Source organism: Ambystoma mexicanum, chromosome 5p (assembly GCF_040938575.1).
Source record: "Ambystoma mexicanum isolate Mex_15411 chromosome 5p, UKY_AmexF1_1, whole genome shotgun sequence".
In the NCBI taxonomy this organism is placed as follows: Eukaryota; Metazoa; Chordata; class Amphibia; order Caudata; family Ambystomatidae; genus Ambystoma; species Ambystoma mexicanum.
In genome coordinates this window covers 284,535,285-284,562,823 of record NC_090930.1, presented here as the reverse complement: position 1 = coordinate 284,562,823, position 27,539 = coordinate 284,535,285, and the positions used below count along the sequence as shown (strand labels likewise).

At 43.6% G+C, this 27,539-nt stretch overlaps 1 protein-coding gene across 1 annotated transcript in view; it reads right to left on the bottom strand.

Moving 5' to 3' along the window:
- The window catches only part of FAM199X (family with sequence similarity 199, X-linked), a 159,579-nt gene extending 154,357 nt beyond the window's left edge, over positions 1–5,222 (bottom strand). The window contains exon 1 of the mRNA XM_069612723.1: positions 4,895–5,222. Within this exon, the coding sequence (XP_069468824.1) occupies positions 4,895–5,082 (188 nt within the window). The 5' untranslated portion in view covers positions 5,083–5,222. The remainder of the gene's footprint in view (positions 1–4,894) is intronic.
- Positions 5,223–27,539: the final 22,317 nt, after the last annotated feature.

Sequence of the window (27,539 nt, the reverse complement as noted above, 5' to 3'; positions counted from 1 at the left end):
CTTATTCCAAGTTGTCTAGAATACTCATGTTGGTTATGCAGGGCACCCTACCTTCCTCCATGCATCTTCTGCATCTCAGTGGTTGTCAATAGCATATCTTCAACTCTTCCCCATTCTTCCTCATCTCAGTATTTCTACCCTTGATCTCCCTTGGGTTTGTTGTGCTCTTCATAGTCCCAGTACATATCTAGGGAAATGACATGGCGACTATAACTCATGAGCCTATTAGGGAAGGGGTTGTTCTTTGGGTTATAGGAAGGGGGGGTCTAGGGTCTGGCGATTGGCTGGGATATTGCGTTCTCAGGGGTGGGTCGTTCCCAGTCCCATGAGGGGTTTCCTCTCCCATTTGATCCTCTCCCTGTGCACCACCCTTGGCGGAACTATTGTACTGACGACATACCACCCTGGCCCCATGGGAATTGTCTCCCCCCCAGGGGAGAAGGGGCAGCCTCCACAGATTTGTCACAGACTCCAATAAAATGTAAATTACGCCATACAGTGTTTCTATCAATCAAATACCACCAAAACCCACCCTGGAGTCCTATGGACTCCGTCATTGGGGACGAACACCGCCAAACCACCTCTTAGAATCTGGAAGTGGTACCGCTGGACCAAGTGGCAGTAACTGTACCGTTGAGATGCCACCAAACTCGTAATGAGCCCCAATGTCCAGTAAGGGAATTGGCGTATAACCGTTAGGGGCTGGTGGTCCAGGAACTACTTGTCTATGGGAATGGCATAATGCCTATCTTGACAACAGCATTAAACATATTTGGGGTGCTTCAAAAAAGCTCCCATTGTTTCTCAAATTCTTTTTTTTGTCTTAAGACAATTTTGAATGCCATTTAAAAATGGCAGCAGTGTACAAAACACTCATTAAATCATGGTTCAGCTTTCTTTGAGATTCTGCATCGAACCATGGTGCATCCCTTTCTATAACCTGGAACTCCTTAACTTGGGGTCACCGTTAGCCTGGATAGTTTCTCCTAAAGACTCAAACAAAATGGCCCTTTCTTTTTTGTGGCCTCTGACTGTTTAAGAGAATATCTTAATTTCTTGTGACTTAGTCATTCTTTCCAATGCCTCCCTTTTGAGCGTAGGCATCGCAACCAGCCTCTCTGCTGTCAGACATCTTTGCGGTGCCCACGCTGGTCATTGGAAAATCAACTCAAGGGGATTGCGGTTACTCTCTGATGAGTAAGAAACGCAAAATTTCATAACATTCCTGAAGAAAAAAAACTATCCACAATACAGTCAATTACTGTGGAATAGTATTGCCTATCTTGTATGCCTAGGTATGTAACATTTGCCATTAAAGATCCCATAAAATCCATGGCTGAATCCCAAATTAGACCTGAAAAATCAGTGCTCCATTTGTGGCCATTTTTATTGTCCAAACATATGCACTAATATCTTGGTCGAAAACCTGAAACCCCCGTTAATGTTTATTTAGTCCTACTATACTTTTGAACGGCTGGACTCGTCCTATGTGTCTAAAAATGTACTATTGACCACTCAATTTCCTCAACATTTCTTGTAAACAGCCACTTAGCGTGAAATGAAGTTAAAGGCCTTGCACACTTCCTTGACTAAAATAACAACACATGGTCTAGATAACCATTACGTACTACAAATTAAATTTGTATACGCAGTTTTAAACTTTGTTACATTTGTAATTTGTGTTGCAATCATTTGTCTGCCAACTGTCCCCCGATATGCTTTTGAAAAAATGATGTTGCTCACCATTTAATTTGATATGCCAATTTTGCTTGTTGCACACAAAAGGTTGGGCACCCCCGCACAAGAGAGATAATGGGTAATGACCCAAAATGTCACCCTCAGAATTCAGACTCCCGAAATTCCGACTTTTTGTCGGCCCCCCCTTACACCACATATGTATGTGGTGTTACGTTTTTTTTAAAAAATACATAAATAAATAGGTATTTTCGGTTGTCGGAGGGGGGGTGAGTCGTAGTGATCACGTAAATCCGAGATACTGAGCGTTCGTCAGTGACAATCAGAGGCTCTGCCAGAATTTGAGCCCTACAAGGAAGGGGGGCTGACAAAGACTGAAGTAACAATGATTCCCTACAAAGTGACTGCCATGGGGGAACTGGGAGTGTATAGATTATACACGGTCCCATTCTAATAGGAACTCATACAATGCATGGCGTAAAAGGGTGAATATAAAAGTCACTCATTGTCTTCTAACTGCCAGTTAAAAGCATTACCCAAAAGAGATACCCAAGCTGTTATTTAGACTTCCTTGCAGGGGAGCAAATCAACCTAAAAAAAACAGTCCGAATTTAGCTTGCTCCGAGGTACACCAGATGTCCTTAACGAACAAGTCCGGAGAGCACTCAGTAACTAGGTGGGACCCACAGATAAATTGACATAGACCAACTAAACACTCCTTCATAGTCTGATTGCAATGCCTTTTTGAAAGGAGAGAAAACGTAAGTATTTAATGCAGAAAGAGGCATCATACAACATGCCACAAGGTTTTACGAAGAGCTTCAATGCCTAGTGCTCCCGCTCCTTTAGCATTTATCACCCAATGTACAGAACTTCATATAATCGACCTAGGAAGGATTAAGGGCAGAGTTGGCCATCCCATGCCAGGGAGTCCAAATGCATGCCTGTTCCAAGTCTAAGCATCCAGGCATACTTAGGAGGGTTGTGAGATGAATATATGAGCCTTAGGTATCATTGCCCTAAAAGCTGCAACCAAAAATATAAAAAATGTGCACCACTATATATCAACCATTAATCCTTCTGAACCAGTGTTGGTGTAAGATCCCGATGACATGAAAGGCAAACAATAACAGTCGCCTTTATGCTGTTATCTGCAAGATTTTAGACAATTGACCACCCTCAACTAAATCATACACCTTTTTATATAGCATCCTTGATGGCCTCACCACCCCTTTTCATCCGGGCACGTGTGATATTCTAGGGGAATCTTCCTATTCCTCTCCCCCCAGTGTAATATTTACTTTTAACCTTGGACTACATTATTCACACCTTTAGGGCTCATGTGTGCATGATGCCCAGGTCGTCATAGGGCTGGGCATTGATTGTGAGGCCATCTCTCAGTCCAAATTATGATCTGTCTGGGGGCTATTAAGAGTTAAATGAGTGACAATTGCAACAACTTAATTCCTGGAAGTCTGTTTATTCTCATATGTGGTGCGACACTGAAATGGTGAAGTCCATGAAACTGAGCAACCGGTAAAGGGGCAAGCCCTCAGACCAAGGCTTCATCTCACAATGGGAAAAGGCACAAGTATGATGGCTATGTGAAAATGCAGATGGGAGGTCTAATATGACCATCAAGAACAGGCAGTAAGAGAGTCAAGCAGAGAGTGATAGACGTTTGTTTAGATTGACAGAACAGGATAAACGACACTCATGCAATAACATTTCCAAGGATAAAAATAACGTAAAATGTGGACTAACCATTACCCAATTTGAAAAACCCTTCTACTGCACTACGGTATGGAATCTCCTGAAAAGGTTTGTGCTAGGAATTCAGGGATTTATATGTGCCTTCCACTGCAAACAAATAAAAGTAGACTATACCTGTTGCATCCTAAATACGAATGTTTGCTCCACAGAAAAAAAAGCATAATTCACTGAATTAAGCCATTGCTGAGAAGATTGCTGCACAGGTAAATTCACTCAGATGTAATTTAGTGTTCTTACTAGGCCAGGAACTATCCTTACAGGATTAAACGTTCCTTCGTTACATGCATATTCTCTTCACAATGTCTTTTTATCCAAAAGGGCTGCAAGATCTCGGATTACATCTTTTATTTGTCCTGTCTAGAAAGTGAGGAATTTCTGAACCAGGATTTGCACAACTACCCACTGAAGCAGCTCCAGATTGTGCAGAAAACCAACAGCATAGATTGTGGAAGAAAGGATCACATCACGACCTACGTGTGAATCTCCAATAATCTGCGAATGTGGTAAATTCAAGATTTTTGTACTGTGCATAAGGCCTTATAAGATCAATCAGGTACAGTACTGGAGGCTGAGCACATTCAATTTTGTCATCCCAGTCGGCTGATTTTAACCTGCAGGTCAGTGGCTAAAAAAAAAGTCACAACCAACTGTGCATTATATAAAAGCTAATTATAATTCTGTGTGGATTTCTACTGTGCTTAGGAAAACAGAAGCTCAAAAAGCTGTAGCTCACCTAATCACCAGCTCAAAGAAATTGGACCACATCGCACCCACCTTGTGCCAACCTACAAGCCATTGGGTGGCACATCCCCGGACTTGATCTATCCTGGCTCGCAAAACAGTCCTAATTCTACGCTTCAATCCTTTGTAACTCCATCCCAGAGCAATCCAGCCTGCTACAATTCTCCTTTCGTTTAGAAAAGAACTGAAGATATGACCCTTCCAACAACACCTTGGTTTGACCTAGATTTAGGTTATCAGGTGCACGTCCCATCCATATATTGTGATGGGATGGGATTATTTTTTTGAGGAGGACCTCTCGCCATCAATGGCTCTATAAACTGTACATGTTCTGCTACTCCTGAGACAGGTCTGCACTATAATATAGAATTTCTCAAAACAAGGCATCTCAAACATGCACAAATCGAGAGGAATGGTCAGTTAAAGGTCTGTGTTCCAAAGACATTTAAAACATGCCCTCATTTATGCTAAGGGCACAGACTTATATCAAGGCTCATTAAATCAGGCAAGTATCTCTTAAAGGCCAAGTAGTCTGGCTGGGGAGTTACTCAGGGGCATCGTAATTGTACAGCCAATAACAGACAGAGAATTAAATATGTGTGCACAAGCCATTCGAATGCATTAGGGCCGACTCAGCCGCGAACTTTCCTCGTTTGAAGTACCAGCGGTAATTGTAAAACCTCACCTACTGCCGTGGAAGCCGCGTTGCAGTGGGTGCGTGCGGTGGCAAGAGGAGAGTTGACAACTGAAGTCACTCACATCCAGCAATAACGCCCCGCCCCCTCCTTCCTCGCTGGCACTACCCCGACGTTGGGACAACAGCGGGAAGGGCTCCTCTGGTGCCAAGAACTTCTCGTACAGCGCTTCCGTCATCTCGAAGCCTCTCTAAGACCTCACGGAAGGAACTGGCCACGCACCGGTAGGCAACCGCTCCCGAAGGACACGGGTGCCAGGAGCCGAGAGGCGGCACGGGCAACACAACGAAACCGTATTCAGCGTAAGCACTGACACCGATGTAAACAGAAGGAAGATGGCGACAGCACTCTGACGGCTGTGAGCTACGGAATTTCCGGTCCCGCCCTTTCCGGTGGCCGCACAGGCCAACCAAGTCCATGCTGTCACGGTAGTGTCTAGTTCCCGTCTGAGAAACGGACCATAGCAACGTCCCCCCACTCTTCTTCACGTGACTTTGTGCACGTTTCCTACCATTCACCTTGCGCCCACGTCATCATTATGATTAGGTGATTAGTTTCTGCTGCCAGTGCCAGAGCAGTTGGAATCTTTGTGCTTTTGGCTGGCTGAAGTTAGGGTGGGCGTTTTTTCCAGGATACCACGAACGTTTCTGCAAGACACCAAATGTATCGTCCGACCTCGTCTTGTCCCTCATCGTGATTTTTCTGAGCGGGAACCGGGAAGGCTCTGGTTTCCAGTTTGCAAGAGCAGCAGGAATCTGTGTGTTTTTGACTGGCTGTTCCAATTTGCATTGTCTTCGGGGTGCCGTGAAAGTTCTTGCAAGACACCAGATTGAAACGAGGGAGCGGAAAATTACACGTACTTTAATCATCATGTCATTCAATGTGAAAGGTATGGAGGGCTAAGAATAGGAACAGTGTAGGGACAGTGTATGGTGGAGTTTATCTGATCAAAGTGGCTTAATAGGGGAATTTAGTGTTTGATGAGAGTGTGTTTGGGATAGGTGGTTTTAGAGGGGGTCGGTTGGGGCTATCTGCGTGTGTTTCGGGAGAGGCACATGGACTTGGCGTGGGTTTCCAAGGAGAGTGGTGCATCTTGCTATGTGGAGGGAGGATGGGCCATTATGGTATTGGTCTAGATGGAGGGATGGGGCATCTTGGGATCTGGATGGTTGGACGGGGACACACTGGTGTTAGTCTGGAGGGATGGGGCACGTTGGTGTGGGTCTGGAGGGAGGAATGGGGGCATATTGGTGTGAATTTAATGTGGTTTTGATGGGAGGGACGGGGCGTATTGGGGTGGGCCTGGGCGGAACGATGGGGCATATTGGTGTGGGTCTGGAGCGAGGGATGGGGCACATTGATGTGAGTCTGTAGCGAGGGATGGGGCACATTGGTGTGGGTCTGGAGGGAGGGATGGGGCACATTGGTGTGGGTCTGGAGGGAGGGATGGGGGCACATGGGTGTGGGTCTGGAGGGAGAGATGGGGGCACAGTGGGTCTGGTCTGTAAGGCGAGGTGGGTATTCTAGGTGTGAGTCTGGATGGTAGGATGGGGGTATCTTTGTGGGGTCTGCAATGGATGGATGGGGCACATTGGTGTTGGTGTGAAGCAGGTATGGTGCATCTGTTGGTCTGCAGGGTTGCATGGGTCAATTAGGTGGCGGTTGGGAGGATGAAAGGGGCATCTTAGTGTGGGTGGGATGGGGCGTCTTGGTGTCGGGAGGGTGGGGGTACATTGGTGTGGGTTTGAAGAAGCACATTGGTCTGGGGAGGGATGGTTCATCTAGGTGTGGGTCTGGAGGGCAGGATGGGGGCATCTTGCTGTGTGGATGGAGGCATGGTATCATCTTGGGGTCTGCAACGGTTGATGGGGCACAATGGTGCAAGTCTGGAGTGAGAGATGGGGCACAGTGTGTCTGGAGGGTTGGATGGGTCATCTAGGTGTGAGTCCGGAGGGTAGTATGGGGGCATCTTGGAGGGGTCTGTAACAGGGGAATGGGGGCACATTGGTGTTGGTATGGGGCATCTGTTGGTCTGGGGGCTGGTATGTGTCATCTAGGGGCTTCTTGGTGGGATGGGGCATCCTGGTGTGGGTGGGATGGGGCACATTGTTGTGTTGGTTTGATGGGAGGGACTGGGCACATTGGTGTGTGGGTTTGATGGGAGGGACTGGGCACATTGGTGTATGGGTCTGGAGGGAGGGGATGGGGCACATTGGTATTGGTTTAATGTGGGGTTGATGCGAGGGACAGGCACATGGACTTGGTGCGTGTGTTTCGGGAGAGGCACATGGACTTGGTGTGGGTTTCCAAGGAGAGTGGTGCATCTTGCTGTGTGGAGGGAGGATGGGCCATTATGGTATTGGTCTAGATGGATGGATGGGGCATCTTGGGATCTGGATGGTTGGACGGGGGCACACTGGTGTTAGTCTGGAGGGATGGGGCACGTTAGTGTGGGTCTGGAGGGAGGAATGGGGGCATATTGGTGTGAATTTAATGTGGTTTTGATGGGAGGGACGGGGCGTATTGGGGTGGGCCTGGGCGGAACGATGGGGCACATTGGTGTGGGTCTGGAGGGAGGGATGGGGCACATTGGTGTGGGTCTGGAGGGAGGGATGGGGGCACATGGGTGTGGGTCTGGAGGGAGAGATGGGGGCACAGTGGGTCTGGTCTGTAAGGCGAGGTGGGTCATCTAGGTGTGAGTCTGGATGGTAGGATGGGGGTATCTTGGTGGGGTCTGCAATGGATGGATGGGGCACATTGGTGTTGGTGTGGAACGGGTATGGTGCATCTGTGGGTCAATTAGGTGGGGGTTGGGAGGATGAAAGGGGCATCTTAGTGTGGGTGGGATGGGGCGTCTTGGTGTCGGGAGGGTGGGGGTACATTGGTGTGGGTTTGATGAAGCACATTGGTCTGGGGAGGGATGGTTCATCTAGGTGTGGGTCTGGAGGGCAGGATGGGGGCATCTTGCTGTGTGGATGGAGGCATGGTATCATCTTGGGGTCTGCAACGGTTGATGGGGCACAATGGTGCAAGTCTGGAGTGAGAGATGGGGCACAGTGTGTCTGGAGGGTTGGATGGGTCATCTAGGTGTGAGTCCGGAGGGCAGTATGCGGGCATCTTGGAGGGGTCTGTAACAGGGGAATGGGGGCACATTTGTGTTGGTATGGGGCATCTGTTGGTCTGGGGGCTGGTATGTGTCATCTAGGGGCTTCTTGGTGGGATGGGGCATCCTGGTGTGGGTGGGATGGGGCACATTGTTGTGTTGGTTTGATGGGAGGGACTGGGCACATTGGTGTGTGGGTTTGATGGGAGGGACTGGGCACATTGGTGTATGGGTCTGGAGGGAGGGGATGGGGCACATTGGTATTGGTTTAATGTGGGGTTGATGCGAGGGACAGGCACATTGGCCTGGAGGGGATGGGGGCACATAGGTGTGGGTCTCAGGGGAGGGATGGGTCGTCTAGGTGTGGGTCTGGAGGGCAGGGTGGGGGCACATTGGTGTCGGTCTGGAACAGGTATAGTGCATCTGATGGTCTGGAGGGTGGCATGGGTCATCTGGGTGTGGGTTGGGACTGGGCATCCTGGTGTGAATGGGATGGGGGCATCTTTCTGTGAGTCTGGAGGGAGGTGATGGGGGCACATTTGGTCTGAGGGAGTGACAAGGACATATTGGTGTTGGTCTGAGGGAGGTATGGAGGCACATTGGTGTGTGTCTGGGGCAAGGTGTGGGGGCATATTGGTGTGGGTCTGGGGGGAGGGATGTGGGCATATTGGTGTGTGCCTGGGGCAAGGGATGGGGCAATATTAGTGTCGGTCTGAAATGGGTATGGGCATCTATTGGTCTGCAGGGTGGTATCAGTGATGTAGGTGTGGGATGGGGCATCTTGGTGTGGGTGGAGTGGGGACATCTGTGTGCATCTGGAGTGTGGGATGGGGTATCTGAGAATCTGTGTGTTCTGGGCTGGCTGAGATTAGGGAAGTCTCTGGCTGCCAGGCTAGCAGGAATCTGTGTGTTCTTGGCTGGCTGAGATTACAAATGCCATTTTCCTTGGGATACCGTGAACGTTTCTGCAAGACACTAGCTTGAAACAGGGGAGTGGAAAATTACATTTACTTTAAAAAATCATGACCATCTATTCAACGTGAAATGTATGGATGGCTAAAAAAAGGAACAGTGCAGGGACAGTGGATGTGGTGGTTGTTAGGCAGAATCCTGTGCAGTTCCTTTAGTGAGCACTACACAAGATTAGGACTACAGGTGAGAGCAATAAATCCCCTTTGGTATCAGTCTGTACCACAAAGATTTAGTTGGTAGCTGTGGCTAAGCAGTCAGACTTATCTCAAGAGGGAGATGAGCAGTATTCAGGGTTTACACAATAGGCTTTCAGTACTATGGCACAAGGAAACACTAACCAAAGCCTTGTATTAAAAAGTAGTCATATATTTATTTTATACACTTCTAATCAAACACATGTATCACAGTCACCAAGCAAGTTAAATTAAGTCAAAAGAAAAATATACACACTCCCAAGTTAAATTGTAGACCAAGTGAACCAGAGTGAAAACTGAGCAAAACGGCACAGTGACACGTACACACAAGGGATCCTCTAACAATTCCTCACAAGGGAGGGAAAGCACACGTTATAAAGATATAGTTTCTTATACACCTGTAGGGTATTTTGTGGAGATTTGGGGCCTGACGGTATTTTATTACCGCCGAAAAATAACAGCAACAATCACTCCTTGTTTTCAGATTGGGCCATGTACAACAATAATACAGTGGACATGCATTATTTCAGCACCCAGACATGCATATTTGGTATGCGTGGTTGGTATGCGTGGTTGGTGGTATTTTGGTGAGCATAATTCCCTTGTTTTATTTGTGGCCCCAATGTCCAGAATCCCTTATCTTTGCTTAGGTTTTTCGTGTAATCACTAGAGAGACCTCAGACCTACATTTCAGGAATACCACATTTTCAGTGTTAGTGTGCCACCATGGGCGATCTCACTGACTTATTTACGACCGAGAGCTATATGTGGTAATTTTGTGGTAATTTCCACTACCTTATATACGGTAGGGAACTATGTCCAGAGAGTCCCTCTTCCCGTTGGCTCATGTACCTCCAACGAGCTATGCTACAAACAATCACTCTCAACTGTCCATACTGAATATGATCATGCACACATCTGTCTTAAAATGACAATTGCACTGTTTAAAAATCTCCCCACATCATCAGCACTGTATTGGTTTAGTTTAGTTTAGTTTATTATTTGTATAGCGCCGCCTGGCCCTAGGGCATCCAGGCGCTTGCGATGAATACAACAGAATAATACAACAGAAATGTACAAACCGATTACATATTTACAAATTTACAGTCTTGGTGCATGCTAGTAAGGTAGGGCTAGGCAGTTTACGTTTCTTTGGATAGAAGCCAAGTTTTGGTGTTGTGTCTAAATCTGTGAAAGGAAGGTTCTGATCTCAGCTCGAGAGGAAGTGAATTCCAAAGTTTGGAGGCAAGCACGGGGAAGATGGAGCCCCCTGCTTTTTGGAGCCTAAATCTTGGGATATTTAAGCAATGTGTTTGAGCTGATCTGGTAGGGCGCGCTGGGGTGTGGTGATTGAGATTGTCGGATAGGTATCTGGGTGCTTGGTTAGCTAGGCATTTGTGTGTGAGTGAGATGGTTTTATATTCAATTCTTTGTGGTATGGATAGCCAATGGCAGGTGCGTCTGGCGTCCGAAATGTGTTCGTGTTTGGGTATGTTGGTAAATATAAAACACACCACCCGTCTGCTTTCAAATATTTTTCTGTATTATAAAAGTTGCATTTAAACACAACCTCACTCTTTACAGAAATAAATAAAATAGCACAGTAACAGCATTGTCTGTGATACACTGAAAAGAACTCGATTTGCAACATTAACATGTGATTAAGGCACAGGAATCTCCTTTCCTACACTGACTGAATATTCTCGTACACACTCAGCTCCCACACTTATGTAATTACCTTATCTGTTCAGCCCGAGTTTTCTTCAGCTGTTCTCTTTCTGAATGTGGCTCCCTTGAAGATTAACCACAGTGAAAACGAGCGCCTTTCGTTCTCAAACCGGGGTCATTGCCTGGAACTCTCAGCTTTTTCAGCAGAAATGCTCCAACCAGGAAAAAACAGGTCCTTCTCCCAGCTCTCCAAATCTCCACTGTTCTCCCTCTCTCTTCCAACTTCCCCCAGCCAAAACCCTAATCACTGCCTCTAGCATGATACTTGCTATGACGCTGCTCCAATCAGAATCAATCATGCCATCTCCTCCCTCTCTACACAATGGCTCATTTTTATAGTAATACTTTGTAACCAACTGATTTCCTGTTCTTTCGAGCCCTTTTGCTTCCTGTAGTTATGTGGACAGAGCAGCAGAGAAAACGGAAAAAAAAAATGAATGTGCGTTTAAAAGTTCACTTTCAGAGTAGGCCTATTTCTGCAGTGGAGACACATTTTTATTAGTGGGTTATGTTAAATTCAGTTTTTATTAGTCAGGTTATTTATGAGTAATGTTAGTTATTAATTTTCAAATGTCTCTTGCACCATAGGCATTTCAGGTGAAAAATAGTGTGCATTTTTGAATGTGCACGTGTGCTTTTAACTGTAAAAATAGATTTGCATCTTATATGTTAAAATCGTTTTTTAACTGAAAAGCCTGTCTTTACTTATATGTCCATGTTATCCTGGCAACACATATAGCAATGCACCACACCCATGTGGTGCTGCATCAAAAAAAATTTGCTACCTGTGCAGTAGTGCTGTACTCTGTGCTGTAACACGCCAAATATCCTTACATACCCTCCTTTTGTTTTTAGAATTTGGCTACGATCCAAGCCAATTCCTAAAAACAACTTGTTCTTTTTCTTCTTTTCACAATATAGCAATCCAACAAAATGAATATTCATGTGCATCAATGAAAAAGTTGCAATCAACACAGTATTCATCTGAGTTCATTAGTTTACAAAATGTTCTACATTTGCCTTCTCAGTGGAAGTGACATTACTCTAAGTTTAGATTTTACAAGTCGATTAAAAACAATGAAATAAAACAACTAACCAAAACAAATAATTAATATAACAAATTAAAATAAATAATTAAAATAATAAATACGTGGAACTCCATATGTCATGACTCTTGTCCGCCTCTGATATGTCCCGACCAGCGATGTTATTTGGTTCATTCGAGTACACTTTCATCTTGCAATCTTAGATCCATAGGAGTCATCTTTTTTAGCATTCTGGTTATCTTGTCTTCACCTCCACCTGGAGGCAGGCATCTTTTGGTCTTCATCCAGGGGACTCCAGGACTCCATCGTCTCCCGTGGCCTCTGATCCCGGAACCTCTGACCAAATAATGTTAATTTTCTAAATCAAATAGAAAATAAACAAATTAAGTACATAGCACAATACTAACTTCACCCTTTTGCCAAAAATAAAACATGCTTGGCAAAAATATTTCGTTTTTTTTTTCTGAAATTAAACACAAGTTAAAAGAAAACAAGCACATATAAACAGCATTCAATATTTAATACATTTTCTCTCTGCACACCAACCATGAGCTTCCATTATATATTTTTATTTATTTATTTATTTTATATTATATATTTTTACATATATTAGTGTTTATGTGCCATCATAACAATCAACTTTTTAACTTCTTTGTCACTGCCTCCTGATTGTACCTATTTATTTTCTCTTTTTGTGTTCAAGGGACTTTATCTGTTTCTACATGCTCAAGCTGCCTGATCTCATGTCTGGGATGGCATGGTTTGATTTGATTTACATGGACAAACTGCTCTATTGCTGTTTCACCTTCATTTTTCAAAATTTTATAAACTACAGGAGAGACCTTATCTATAATTCGAAATGGCCCCTGCCAGGCTGCTAGAAATTTAGAATTTTTCTGTTTACTTTTTCCAAAATGAAACTTGTACACCTGATCCCCTACACTGTATTCCTTTACTGATGTCTTTTTGTCATAATAAGATTTTGCACTGTCAGCAGCTCTTTCCAGATTTCTCTGCACAAAAGCAAATGCATGTTGCAAATGCCTCCTCAGTTCATCAATATATTCATGAACTGTGGATGCACTCACAAGTGTCTGCTCCTGTGTTCTGTATAGTAGGTGTTGTGGTAACACCATTTTCCTACCTGTCAAGACCTAATGGGGGCTAACACCTGTTGCTTTGGCAGGAGTTGACCTGATTGCCATCAAAACCAACGGTAAACGTAAATCCCAGCTGGAACCTGCTTCTGCCACAAATTTCTTTAAAATATCCACAACAGACCTATTGCTTCTTTCAACTGTACCTGAAGACGCCGCCCGATATGCGATATGTAGTTTCCTTTTCACACCTAGTATTTGCCATACCTTACTCATTAGAGTACTTGTGAAATGACTTCCTCTGTCTGACTCAATTCTTTGTGGCAACCCAAACCTTGAGAACACATGGTTCACCAGCAATGTGGCTGCTGTTTGCGCACTACAATCTGGTGCAGGAATGCATTCAATCCACTTCGACATCAAACATACCACACTCAAAATATAACGGTGTCCCCTGCTCGACCTTTTTAAAGGACCTACATAGTCTATTTGCAAATCTGACCATGGGAGAGTTAGGCTTCTTTTCATCAATGGTGCTCTATGCATTGGTGAAGCAGGTTTAAATTGGGCGCATACTAGACATCCTCTAGTATATAATTCCACATCTTGGGACATATGTGGCCAGTAAGCATAATCTTTTAGTATTTCTAATGTTTTTTGTGAACCTCTACGGCCTGCAGTTATGGCATCATGTGCATGGTGTAGCATTAGTCCTCTGAATGAAAGGGGTACTACCCACTGTATTTGTCCTGTTATGGACTCTCTAATCATGAGTCCATCCTGTAATCTAATTCGTGTTTTGTTCTTTAATAGCACCCTCAACTCTTCTTTTCCCATACAATCATTTTCTGTTAAAGGATTTTGTTCGGGATCTATCAAATGATTATAATAGATACCCAAAATTTGATCATTCTTTTGTGCCTCAATCAAATCTTGGTCTGGCGTGTCATGACTCCACTGCACCACCGGTTGATCTACCTCCTTTGGTGCTTTAGAACGTGTGACTGCATCAATTTGTATTTCACCCATTAAATAATCAATAGGTAGCAATTCTCCCATCACAGCCCCAATCTTAGCCAGGTGGTCTGCCTTATCATTTCCCTCCTTATCCTCTCCTGGTGTTTTTAAATGCCCACGAATTTTTCTCCAGTATATTGTTAACTTATTCTCTGACACCAATTTGTCTATGGCTTGTATCATTTTTCCATGCTTAAGTGGCTTTTTGTTATATGTAATCATGCCTCTTGCTTTCCAACCAGGCAAATACTCCACAAAGCTATTCCGTGCATAGTCAGAATCAGTCACCAGGACAATTTCACTGAACTTTTTATCAACTGCAGTAGCAATTGCTTTATAAATGGCTGCCAATTCCGCCACCTGACTGCTCCTATCTCCAATCCTCATCCCTATACTGGGGACACCTTCACATTTCAACCAGACATTTCCTATTCCTGCCACTAACTGTTTATTACTGTCATTTTCAATGTGAAAAGCACAACCATCCACATATACAGTTGGCAAATCCTTGCATGTTTTTTCATCAAAAGCTTTGTGTGGTGATTGTTCAAATTCCTGCAAACTAGTTTCTACTTCCATTTCATTTGGTATTTGTTCAGCTGCACAGTCATGTAAGTCAGCTAACCCTTGAGCAATTGGGTTCTTTTTATTTTGTCCATATCTCACTTCTACGGGAAAACCTTGTAATGCCAGCGTCCATGAAGTGATTCTGGATTGCGCTAGATTACCTGATCTAATTCTTTTACTCTCTAAAAATTGCAAAGGTTGATGATTTGTTTCAATAATTACCTTTTCTCCCTGAACAATGGGGCGGAAATGTTGTAGCGCCCACACAGTGGTTAATAGGGCCTTTTCACATTCATTAAATTTCATTTCAACTTGGGAAAATGCCTTACTTGCATATGCAATGGTTTTGTGATTCAAATCGTGTTTTTGTGATAACACTGCTGACATACAATGTTCAGAAAAACCTATTTCTATAAAGAAATCCCTGTCCTTTATGGGGTATGCTAAACATGGTGCCTTTACAAGACATTCCTTTAATCTAGCCACTGCATCAGACTGCTCTTTTTCCCATTTCCAGGGAGTATTCAGTTTAAGCAGTTTAGTCAATGGTTGAGTGATTTCTGCATAATTTTCAATGAACTTTCTGTTATAGCCTGTCATCCCTAATAAACTTTTTACTCCTTTCACATTTTTAGGATCTTTTAATCTTTATATGGCCTCTATTTTCTTCTTTTGTGGATTTAGCCCATGTTCAGTCACTTCATGCCCTAGAAAGTTCACTTTTTTCTTGCACCATTGTGCTTTTTGCAAAGATACTTTGGCGCCTGCTTTCTGCAATTGGCCAAGTACATGTCTTATTTCATCAAAATGGCTTTTCAGGCTTTCATTTTTTATCAGGACATCGTCCACATAAACTATTGTTCCTCTTTCCGCTGCATCCGGCATGGCCTTTCTCAAAAATATGCCAAATTCACTCCCACTATTGATGTACCCGAACGGAGCTCTAAGCCAGGCATATTGAGTCCTGTCAAATGTAAAGGAAAATAAATGTTGTATCTCCTCTGCCAATGGCACGCACCAATATCCAGAGGTGAGATCTAATGTGGTAAATACATTTGAACCATGTACCTGAGCTAGGCCCTGATCAATGAATGGCAGTGGCCATCTAGATACTGGTACTCTTTTATTTAACTCTCTCAAGTCTGCACACAGCCGCCATTGACCATTTGGCTTTAACACACCTAAAATAGGTGTATTGGATGTGCTATGAATGGGCCTGATTATTCCCCGCGATTCCAAATTTTTAATAATCTCTGCCAATGATTCTAAACATGCCAGCGGTAGTCTATACTGGTGTACAAACACTGGATTTCTGCTACACCCCTCTGGTAGTGTGGCCACATGTAAATCAGGTAAACCACAATCATAAGCATCTTTTGCAAATACATCCTTAAACTCCATAAATATCTCCCTCAGATTGTCCCTCTCTTCATTGCTTTCACATGCATCCGCTAAGGAGATCTGCTCTTCTACCATTTTGGAAAATTCTGGAAAATCTTCTGGTAAGGGAATCTCGGCGCTTTCCTCTAACTGTGTGGCTGTGTCTTTTTGTAAAGCTGCCACTTTTAAATATTTTGGCATATCAGCTTCCACTTCAATGGGCTGATTTTCTGTTTCATTTTCATTTAAATTAAATATTATGCAATCCTCTTGATGGCAGCACACTGTCTCATTTGAATCATAAGGATACACAGAATGAATTTTAAATATTCCTTTGGGCTGAGAGTCCAGGTGTTCTGGTAACTCACCCTTGGCATCTACATACTTTTCAGGAATATTTCCAATCACCATGTTATTTAAATCTGCCGTATAATGTGATTTTTGTATGGCCATTCCTAATGGGGAGTTTTCCTCTAAATGAATATCCTGACAACCTTTATTATTTACCATAATTTTTACAGATCCTTCACCAATATCTACCAATGGAATGTATTCATAATCCAGGCCTTGCTGTTTTATGGATTCATTCAGGCATACAAATGCATCAGAGCCTTTCATCTGCTGTCCATTTTTGCATTTCAGTGTTATTGCAAACTGTTTTGTAAATGCAGGAATAATAGTATCTTTCCTCATTTGTAATTCGATTGCATAAGGAACCAGTTGTGCACAATGATAAGCCCTTCTTTTGTCTTCAAATTCAGGTGCCGGACCACCTAGGCGTGACCATATTTTTTGATTAAGGAAATCTAACACCATACACATTCTGTGCATGATGTCATTTCCCATGTAAAATTCATTTTGTGCTCCACTCACTATCCATACATTATGGTAAATTGTTTTCTGCCCAATGCTAATTTTAAGCATGCATCTGCCTGCAATTCGGTTTTCAAAGTCTGGACTGTCCAACCCAGAAACATATTGGTTTTTAATCCTAAATCTCGGGATTTCTTCCCTTTCCATTATTTTTTGCAACAATTTCTCATTAATGAAACTCCTTTCATGTTCAAGCGCTAAAGTGGCTTTTATTCTTTTAAAATAGTCATTTATACCAACATGAACCCATGGTTGCTTATCTTCCATGTGTATTTCTGCCAGAGTGGTAATGTGTTTTTCTGAATCTGTTTTAGGAGTAATATTCTGTTTGCATGTTTTCTCTTTTAAATAAAAACGTAATGTGTGCTCATCTATGGCAGTCTGCCAATTTTTCCTTGGGTCCAAGTATATTTGTACAGGTAGTTTTTCATTGTCGCTCTGCATTTTGTCTTGACACATTAATATAACAGTGACACTAGGTATGCAGCTATTCTGGAGATATACCTCCACAGCATCATTCGTTTTGGCAACGGTGTGACATTCATTTATATTGCTGTTTTGTGATTTTAGTTTCTTAGGCCTCAATGGTTTTTTGGTTAAGGACCACAGCACTCCATTCACCCCATCTATTAGAGGAGACAATCTTTTCAGACAATCTGTCCCCATCCGAAATGGAATTTCACAAATAGATGTGATCAATACCTCTTGTTTCATTCTGTGCTTTCCTATTGTTATGTCAACCTCAGTTACACCTATGATGGGCACCTCCTCCCCATTAAAGTTATGCACTGGGCCTTGATTTTCCTTCACTGTGATCTGACTCTGTGGGGGTCTCCCTTCATTGATACTCTTTACCAGCTCCTTGGACATAATTGTGGCCTGTGCGCCAGTGTCAATCATAGCAAAGGTGTGGCATTTTTCTTCTACAGTGATGGGTGCATAATATCTGTCCTCAACTTCCTCTAATACACATAAGAAATGTGAATTCTTACTGATTTCAGGGCTCACCTTTCTCGGGTCTTTTTCACTTTTGGCTAAACACATTGGTAAATGGAAAGACATTTTTCCCTCCTTTTTACCCATTTCTGCGCGAGAGATTTTATTCATTTCTCCATGATCAGAGGTTTTTTGGAGTGTGGCCACTGTTCGCCCATCCATCTGGGTAACATCAGAGACCACATTACAATCTTCCAACTGAACATGTGTAACAACATCATTCAGCAATTTGTCATTTTTTAATTCTGTGCATTTGTGATCATTTAATGTGATGCCAGCCCTTTCAGCCTCTTCAAAAATATGTGGCTCAAATAATTCTTCAGGTGATTGACTTGTACCCTCCTTTTGAGTATTTCCTTTTTCTGTCTGTGTTTGGTCATTGTTTTGCTTGCCCAGGGAAGGAGCTATAGCATCCCCACTTACTCCCTGTTCACTGGTATTCCCCATGCATGAGTCATTTTTCTTAAATCTGTCCCTTTGTTCTTTTGGAATTCCTAATGTTTCTTTTTCATTTGTGCAAATCTTTACTGTTTTATTTAGCTCTAGGTTAAACCGTACCTCTTTTTTTAGAAGTATTTGCACTTTCTGTCACAAGTTCATTTACTGGCACTTTCATTTTTAATCCATTAGGCATCTCAGAGTCGTTATGCAAAATTATATCAGAGCAATCTGTCATTTTGGCACTGCAGTTATCATGAGTACTTAGTCACTTTTCGGAAGCCCCCCGGTCAATGCTATGGCCATCAGCCCCCTCTTTGGAAGGTTGTTTTTGCGCTGTACAGAGCTTTCCTATTTGCTCAGCTAACATTTTCACTTGGGCCTCAAGGCACTGGAACCTTTCCATCTCTCTAGGATCCTCTTTCTGTGGCCTAGGTCGATATTGGTTGTTTTCCCCCTGATTGGATCTATTCTGATACCTCTCAGGTGATTGATGTCGGTTGGGATGGTTTCTGAACTCTTGATTCATTTGTGGAGGGGAGCGGGTTGCACCCATCCTTTGATTATAGTCCCCTGGTGGGGAATCATTGTACTGGCGTGGATTGTAGTTCACGTTTTGCCTCATGTCCTGTCTCTCAGATTGTGGGTACTGGCCCCTAGGTTGATTTCCATTATCAGTAAATCGATCCACATATCGGGGCCTATCCTGATTACCATATATCATGGTGTTGGGATCAAATCTGCTCTGTGTCCCCAATGACTGGTAGGGACCATCATTTCTTTGATCTTGATTTTGTCTCTGGTTATTGGTCATACCTGCCATATCAGGCCGATATCCTACCCGGGGTCTGTCCCCTAAATACCTAGGGCTGATGTAGCTCTCTCTATTACTAGGATCATGTGATTGGAACATTGGTACAGGAAATGGCGATCTTTGTTGATTACCCCTTTGTTCAGGTGTCACATTATTTTTACCTTGGCTTTGAGCAGACTCAAGGGACATTTTGGCTGACCTGATTTCCATTACTGTGGCTGAGGGTTCTTTAGATTTAGGTCTAGTATCTTTCATTTTATCACTTTCTCTACCCTGACAATAGAGTACCTCATATAGTTTTGTGCTTTGATGTACAATCCATTCAAGGGACTTGTCACGGTCAAATTCACGGACCAATTGGGATATGATGTCTTTCTGTAGCCCATAGAAGTATGCAGTTTTAAACTCATTGGAATTTGAGTCAAAAGATACATCAAAGCGAGAAAATGCTCTTTTTAAGTCTTGTAAAAATTGGCGAGGGGATGTATTAGGTCCAGCAGTAATTGTGTAAGCCACTTTCTTTGCCTCCTGCAATGACTGAAAAGGAGAAAAATGACGCCTAATTTCTTTTTCAAACTCCAACCATGTCATATTCTGCTGTTCATTTAATCCCCTTATGATGCTGGCCGTCGGGGCATCTAAAGTTAAATGAAAATATTGTCTGTACTGTTCCTTAGGTATCTGGAGTGCTTTAAAAATGTCATGCACCGCTTCTAAGTGATCCTCAATGCAGCATTCACCTCCCTTTTTAAATGGTTTGATCAGGGCTTTAATGGATTTCATTATTTTTATGGGGCTACTTGTTGCAATGCATGGAATTGCACTATTTTGTGATTCAATCCTGTTTTCAGGTGTATGAGATTGGTGGCTGCCCCCAATGGGAGTATCAAATCCCCCAAGGGCGCTGCAACCAAGTTAAGTCACCGGCCCAGTCACTGGAGCACTAGCTCTTTGGGCAGAGCTAGAATTCACCTCCACTCCATTGAATGTGGTACCCTGCCGCCTCTCCTGGGACCTGGGAATGCACATTTGCTGTTCTAAGTCCTTACACTTTTTAAGGAGTCTGTCGGCTTCATCTTGCAAATAGTTTTCACCATTCATCTTATTAATCACCTCCTGCATGTCGCACATTTGCATTTGGCATTCATTGAACTCTTTATTTCTCTTGTCTCTTTCTTGAATCATTTTAATCATTTCTTGTTCTGCGCTCTGGAGATCACATTCTTTTTCACCATGTTCTTTTTGTAAAATCTGCATCTCTGAAACAACCTCATCCTTATCCTGTCTAATGTGATCCACTAAGGCTTTTAAGTGTGCCAATTCTTGCTCACTATCTTCAAATTGTTTCTTGCTTTTGGATAACTGAGTATCAAAGTCTCTGCATTTTAATTGCATGTCTTTTTGGCATACATCCAATTCTGCTCTCATCATTTCCTGATTTTTACTTGCCCCCTCTAATTCAATCTTTAACCTGTTAATTAGCTGAGTATCATTCTCTTGCATTCGCAGGGACTTGTTTAAAATAAACCATATTTTGCCGCATAGCCGTATTAAACAGTCTTTCTCTGCACTTTTATCGGCTGCATTCAATCGGCTGCATTCAATAATCTTGTAAGGCAGACCTGAATTATGCTGCCTTCTGCAAAAATATTGTCTAGTTTTTCTTTCTGCACCTCACCCTGAATGCGGTTACTCCATTCTAACGTGCTATTCGACGACCAATTCCCATGTGCAAACAACTTTGCCTCTAAATATTGCACTAGATCTGAGAATGTGATTTCCCTTTGTGACATTCTGAAATTCGTTTTTAGTGGTACACTGCTATTATAAAATGGGTTCCCTTTAATGTGCAAATGGCAGTGTGAGACACGCTTGCCACGCCCAGTAGGTACTCTATGATCACTTTCCTGGCCTGCAACGCACCATAAATATGTAGGGTATTTTGTGGAGATTTGGGGCCTGACGGTATTTTATTACCGCCGAAAAATAACTTAGCAACAATCACTCCTTGTATTCAGATTGGGCCATGTACAACAATAATACAGTGGACATGCATTATTTCAGCACCCAGACATGCATATTTGGTATGCGTGGTTGGTATGCGTGGTTGGTGGTATTTTGGTGAGCATAATTCCCTTGTTTTATTTGTGGCCCCAATGTCCAGAATCCCTTATCTTTGCTTAGATTTTTCGTGTAATCACTAGAGAGACCTCAGACCTACATTTCAGGAATACCACATTTTCAGTGTTAGTGTGCCACCATGGGCGATCTCACTGACTTATTTACGACCGAGAGCTATATGTGGTAATTTTGTGGTAATTTCCACTACCTTATATACGGTAGGGAACTATGTCCAGAGAGTCCCTCTTCCCGTTGGCTCATGTACCTCCAACGAGCTATGCTACAAGCAATCACTCTCAACTGTCCATACTGAATATGATCATGCACACATCTGTCTTAAAATGACAATTGCACTGTTTAAAAATCTCCCCACATCATCAGCACTGTATTGGTAAATATAAAACACACCACCCGTCTGCTTTCAAATATTTTTCTGTATTATAAAAGTTGCATTTAAACACGACCTCACTCTTTACAGAAATAAATAAAATAACACAGTAACAGCATTGTCTGTGATACACTGAAAAGAGAGTGGCGGAGAAAAGAACTCGATTTGCAACATTAACATGTGATTAAGGCACAGGAATCTCCTTTCCTACACTGACTGAATATTCTCGTACACACTCAGCTCCCACACTTATGTAATTACCTTATCTGTTCAGCCCGAGTTTTCTTCAGCTGTTCTCTTTCTGAATGTGGCTCCCTTGAAGATTAACCCCAGTGAAAACGAGCGCCTTTCGTTCTCAAACCGGGGTCATTGCCTGGAACTCTCAGCTTTTTCAGCAGAAATGCTCCAACCAGGAAAAAACAGGTCCTTCTCCCAGCTCTCCAAATCTCCACTGTTCTCCCTCTCTCTTCCAACTTCCCCCAGCCAAAACCCTAATCACTGCCTCTAGCATGATACTTGCTATGACGCTGCTCCAATCAGAATCAATCATGCCATCTCCTCCCTCTCTACACAATGGCTCATTTTTATAGTAATACTTTGTAACCAACTGATTTCCTGTTCTTTCGAGCCCTTTTGCTTCCTGTAGTTATGTGGACAGAGCAGCAGAGAAAACGAAAAAAAAAAAATGAATGTGCGTTTAAAAGTTCACTTTCAGAGTAGGCCTATTTCTGCAGTGGAGACACCTTTTTATTAGTGGGTTATGTTAAATTCAGTTTTTATTAGTCAGGTTATTTATGAGTAATGTTAGTTATTAATTTTCAAATGTGTCTCTTGCACCATAGGCATTTCAGGTGAAAGATAGTGTGCATTTTTGAATGTGCACGTGTGCTTTTAACTGTAAAAATAGATTTGCATCTTATATGTTAAAATCGTTTTTGACTGAATAGCCTGTCTTTACTTATATGTCCATGTTATCCTGGCAACACATATAGCAATGCACCACACCCATGTGTGCATCAAAAAAAAATTGCTACCTGTGCAGTAGTGCTGTACTCTGTGCTGTAACACGCCAAATATCCTTACACACCCTAGCAACACTTCCCATCAGTTTGTGAACAAGTTCAGCAAGACAGTGCATCAGTATAGGCAATACTTAAAATGAAAACTGAGCAAAATGGCATTTCACAATGTTTAAGAATGGGAAGGAAATGGTAGTTAAAAGAAATAGGTGCACCTACACAGTTCTCAGTGAGAATCAATCTAAAGAAGGCAGATCTAACAAATGTAGCCAGAGTCAGTAGGCCTGTGCCAGAGTCGGTGGTACAGGGCAAGGGCCCAGGAGCAAAATGTTCTTGTAGCTGCAGTCAAGTCTTTGGTTAACGATTTTGAAAAGGTGGATGCAGAAAACGAAAGACAATGTTAAGAGAGAGGGGCGGACAACCCAACGGGTAGGTAAAGGATTTAAAACACCTTTGTTGCTTCCGCGAAGAAAGGGCGCCCTGGCGGAACAATGTACCTTAAAATGGAGAAGTGGCTATTGCGGTGGTGGTTGTTCTTGGTAGTTCCTGCAGTTCAGGTGATCCGGCAGAGGAAGAGAGGCTCTCGTGGAGGAAGGTTCGAGTTACTGCACTACCCAGGGATGAAACCAGCCGCGGTGCTGCCCGATGAATAAAAGGTACGCTCCTTTAAATCGCGGTCCGGGTGGACTGCCATCTGGCCTCCGAGTACAGGGTGCGGGAGATTCGACCAAGGCAGGTCCAGGAAGGCGACTGGCAAACTGGTTGGCCCCACCAGTTCAAGGGACGAAGGCTCTTGCAAGTGAAGATTGTCTCTCGTCGTGTGGAGAAAAGTGGTGAGACGCTGCAATAGGGCTTCACCGGTGATTCAGTCGTTGCAGATGTCTTTGGCTTCTCTCCTCTTTGGCTTCTTAGTTCCAGTGGCGACATCTTGCTCTTCCAGTCCTCAGGACCCTGCTTTTATGCAAAAAGATCCCCATTCATACAGCATAGCCGTCACTCACACAGTGGCGTGGTCATCTTGGCGGGAGACCCTCCAGCCTATCAGGATAGAGTGCGACATGGGTTGCTGAGGCAACCCTGTCCAGGGGTCCTACTCTCCCTATCACACAATGGACCCACCCCAGACTCAGTGGCGCCGAAAGGAGGGCTTCCTGGCAGAAGCCCGCCAAAAGGACGAACAAAGGATCTCCGACCTGGGTTAGGAGTTTAGAGGAAGACACGAGAAAGAAGTTATATTAAAGTTATGGCAATAAAAACCTACCGGAGTAAAGTTAATATTAAAATACACTGGCGGTATGTTATAGGCTGTCAGTAAAAGTGGTAGCCTCGAACAATGGGAAAATCCCATAGGGAAATATTCGTGGTTGAATATTTACAGTAGTAACCACTGCCACCGGCCAGAAACTTTTGAGAGAGGAACTGTACGGTACCCTCTCAAAAATGAACATAGGGGAAAAGCTATTAACCCCTTCCAGTACGTCCATAGTAAGATGGGTTGTACTGGTTTAGTTCATAGGATTCGACTAGTAAAGTCAATGGGGACTTTACCTGCCCTGGGAGACAGTAGTCCGTCCCAGGGTATGGAGTCTGTTTGGGGGTTGCTACGACACCCCTGTGTCACTGCACGGAGGATGCTGTGTAACACGTGAATAAAGATGGTTCCTAGGGGGTTGAGAGAGATCCCAAAGGCATTAAACACAAAAATTGCATAGAACACACATAGCAAAAATGCCTAAGAGTGGGGAAAAAGAGTCTCACTCTTCGCAGGTAAAAAGAAACAAACCCTTCAAAGCTGCTGGCGCACTCTATAGGTAAGGGAAATTAGCCATAGAATATGAATTCTAGGCAGAATTCATATTCTATGGCTAATTTCCCTTACCTATAGAGTCACTTACCTGTTAGGGAACAGTGGCTAACTGATCAAAGGGGGCTAATAGGAGAATTTAATGTTTGATATGAGAGTGTGTTTGGGATGGGTGGTTTTAGTGGGGGTCAGCTGTACTGTGTGTGGTTCGGCAGAGGCACATGGGCTTCTTAGTGTGGGTCTGCAAGGGGATGGTGCATCTTGCTATGGGGTAGGATGGGGGTCTCTTGGTGGGGTCTGCAATGGATGGGGCACATTGGTGTCGGTGTGGAACTGGTATGGGGCATCTGTTGGTCTGGGGGGTGGCATGGGTCATCTAGGTGTGGGTTGGTGCCAGGCCTCCAGATAAGGTGCGTACTAGGCGTTTTTACGTATGAAAATCTTGTAAATACGACAGCTTTATTATTTTCCTGTGTACATTTACACATAGGTTTAGAGCAGAGGGCCGTGCAAAGGTTAGGTTACTTCACAGAAACCAGAAGGCTTCTTTTGATTTTTATCTACATGGATGTAATTGCAAACCACCTCTGAAACTGAATGTATTTCTCTGAAGCCTTTAAAAAACAAAAATAAAAGAAACTGCACACTGTGATAAAAGGAATGGTTTCTTTCCATTCAGTTTCTGCTGTGTTGATGCTCATGGAGCAAACAGAAGCACTGTGCATATTTATTTTCCTAGAATTTTAGGATTGTATAATTAATAAGATGGAAAACTAAGTTGCAATTGAGAATTTATCATTTGTAACACATGGTGCTTTTTTTCCCCAGTGAAAGCAAACCAGTATTGCACAATTGTATTTTTCAGAGTTCCGGTGCTGTGTGCATAATCATGCAGATGTACGTCTCTTTTTACACTCGTAATTTAATTTACACTCTAATTATAAAAACGGTGTGTAAAATGATGACTATGCACAGTCTAGTTTACATCCATTCAACCTTGCAGTCAATGGGGTACATTACTTTAAATGGTCGGTGGCAGCAGAGTCTTTGCTGAAGGGAGAGTGATCTAGCCTCTCACATCTTCAAGACTACAATATCCAAAACCTGACTCCTGGAAGTGCAAACGCTGTTCAAAAACAAACAAATGAAAGTTACATTGCTTATTGAAATAGAGACTCAGCCAAACCTGTCTCTGTGATATTCCAGATAGGTATTGAACTTTATGTAGCACTTCATAAATGGTTCGTCCAACATCTAGGTACTGTGATTATTGCACATCAGTTGATACTCAGTTAACCGACCTCTGAAGGATGTTAGCCAATAAGATAGCTCAGCCGGTTGACTACTCGTTGCTGCAATCTGTAGGTTGCAGGTTCAAATCCCGCCAAGGCCAACTCAGCCTTTCATCCTTTCGAGGTCGATAAAGGAGTACCATCTTTGGTTTGGTGATAATTGTGATTAAATATGTTCTATGTACACCGCTTTGCCAAACGCGCTATATAAATAACCAATTGGCCATTAGATTAGGTAAAGAATTTAGCATTGAGTCTTTGCCTTCCTGCACCTTTGTATCATAACCTTTGCTTACCATTGGGTAGTAATAGCTCCAGGAAATGAGGACTGTCATTAAACATCAAAAGACAATTCTGCTATCGAACCACAAAACACACAATACAATTCATGTTTGCTTTACTATATAATTGGCTAGGTTTTTGAGATTTCAACATTTAAATATATACATGAGAGATCAAATGGCCAGACCTTAGAGAAATAATGAACGGTGTATTCTGTCACAATGCTGAAAGCTGCCCCATAGTAATTTCCATACAGTTTTTGCAAACGTCGACTGCATGTCACATACATTTTACTCTCTTGCAACTGAGAAACGTCATTTTTACTCTCTTAAAATCCCATTTAGTCTCAAAGTTTAAAAATAGGAAGTAAAATACTCCACCTCCAGATATTTGGAGCACTGGTTGGGGAATCTTGGTATGGGTGGGATGGGGGACATCTCTGTACATCTGGAGGGTGGGATGGGGGCAGATTTGTGGGTCTGGAGGGAGTGGATGGGGGCACATTGGTATGGGTTTGATGGAAGCGGTCAGGAACATTGGTGTGGGTTTGATGGGAGGGATGGGGCACATTGGTCTGGGAGAGCAATGGGGCATATTGGTGTGGGTCTGGAGGGAGCTATGGGGGCACAGTGTTGGTATGAATGGATCATCTAGTTGTGGGCCTAGAGGGCAGGGTGGAGGCATTTTGCTGTGTGGAGGGAGTGATGGTGTCATCTTGGGGAGAGGGACTGCATTGGATGGGGGCACATTATGTCAGTCTGGAACATGTATGGGGCATCTGTTCTGGAGGGTGGCTTGGGTCATCTAGGTGTTGGTTGGGATGGATGGGGCATCTTGATGTGGATGGTACCCAGTGCTTATTTGTCTCTTACAGGGTTACTCTGGATTTTCTTTCTCACGTTGTACCTTTCCGTTTTATCACCTTTCTATTCGCCATCTCGTCAGTTTCACTGGGGTGTGTTTTTCCTGATATATAACGATTTCCCGGTGGCCTCCCGGTTCTCTTGTGCTCCCTGTTACCCCTGGATCGGTAGGGGAACGTCCTCTGGACAAGCACTCAGTCGGGTTCTTCTCCTTGTCTGGGGTTTGCTCCCTCTTTAACCCCACCGGCTCTCGGTCTCCTCCTCCTCCAACCTGGTTTAGCTGTGGGCCACGCTGTATCTCCAACGTGGTGGTCAGTGTCATTGGATGGTGTAGGGGAGGAGTGGTCCAAAAGACCCCCCTTGCCTACATCCCCTCCCCAGGTGAGGGCCATGGCTCATTGGGCGTCCCCTCAGACCACCCGGGCCCAGGTGGTGGAGGGTTCACCTGCTGAAGACATTGCCCACACGTATTGAATTTAGCTAGGCCCAGAAACCATTTTGTCTATCAAAGATGGTGTGAGCTCAGCGCACTGTAGCGCGGCCCCCACCCTCGGAGAGTTTCAATTATCCCTGTCGCAGCAGCACCCTGGCAGATCCGCTGTGAGCCCGTTCCCACGAACAAGACGGACATGAGCTAGCAT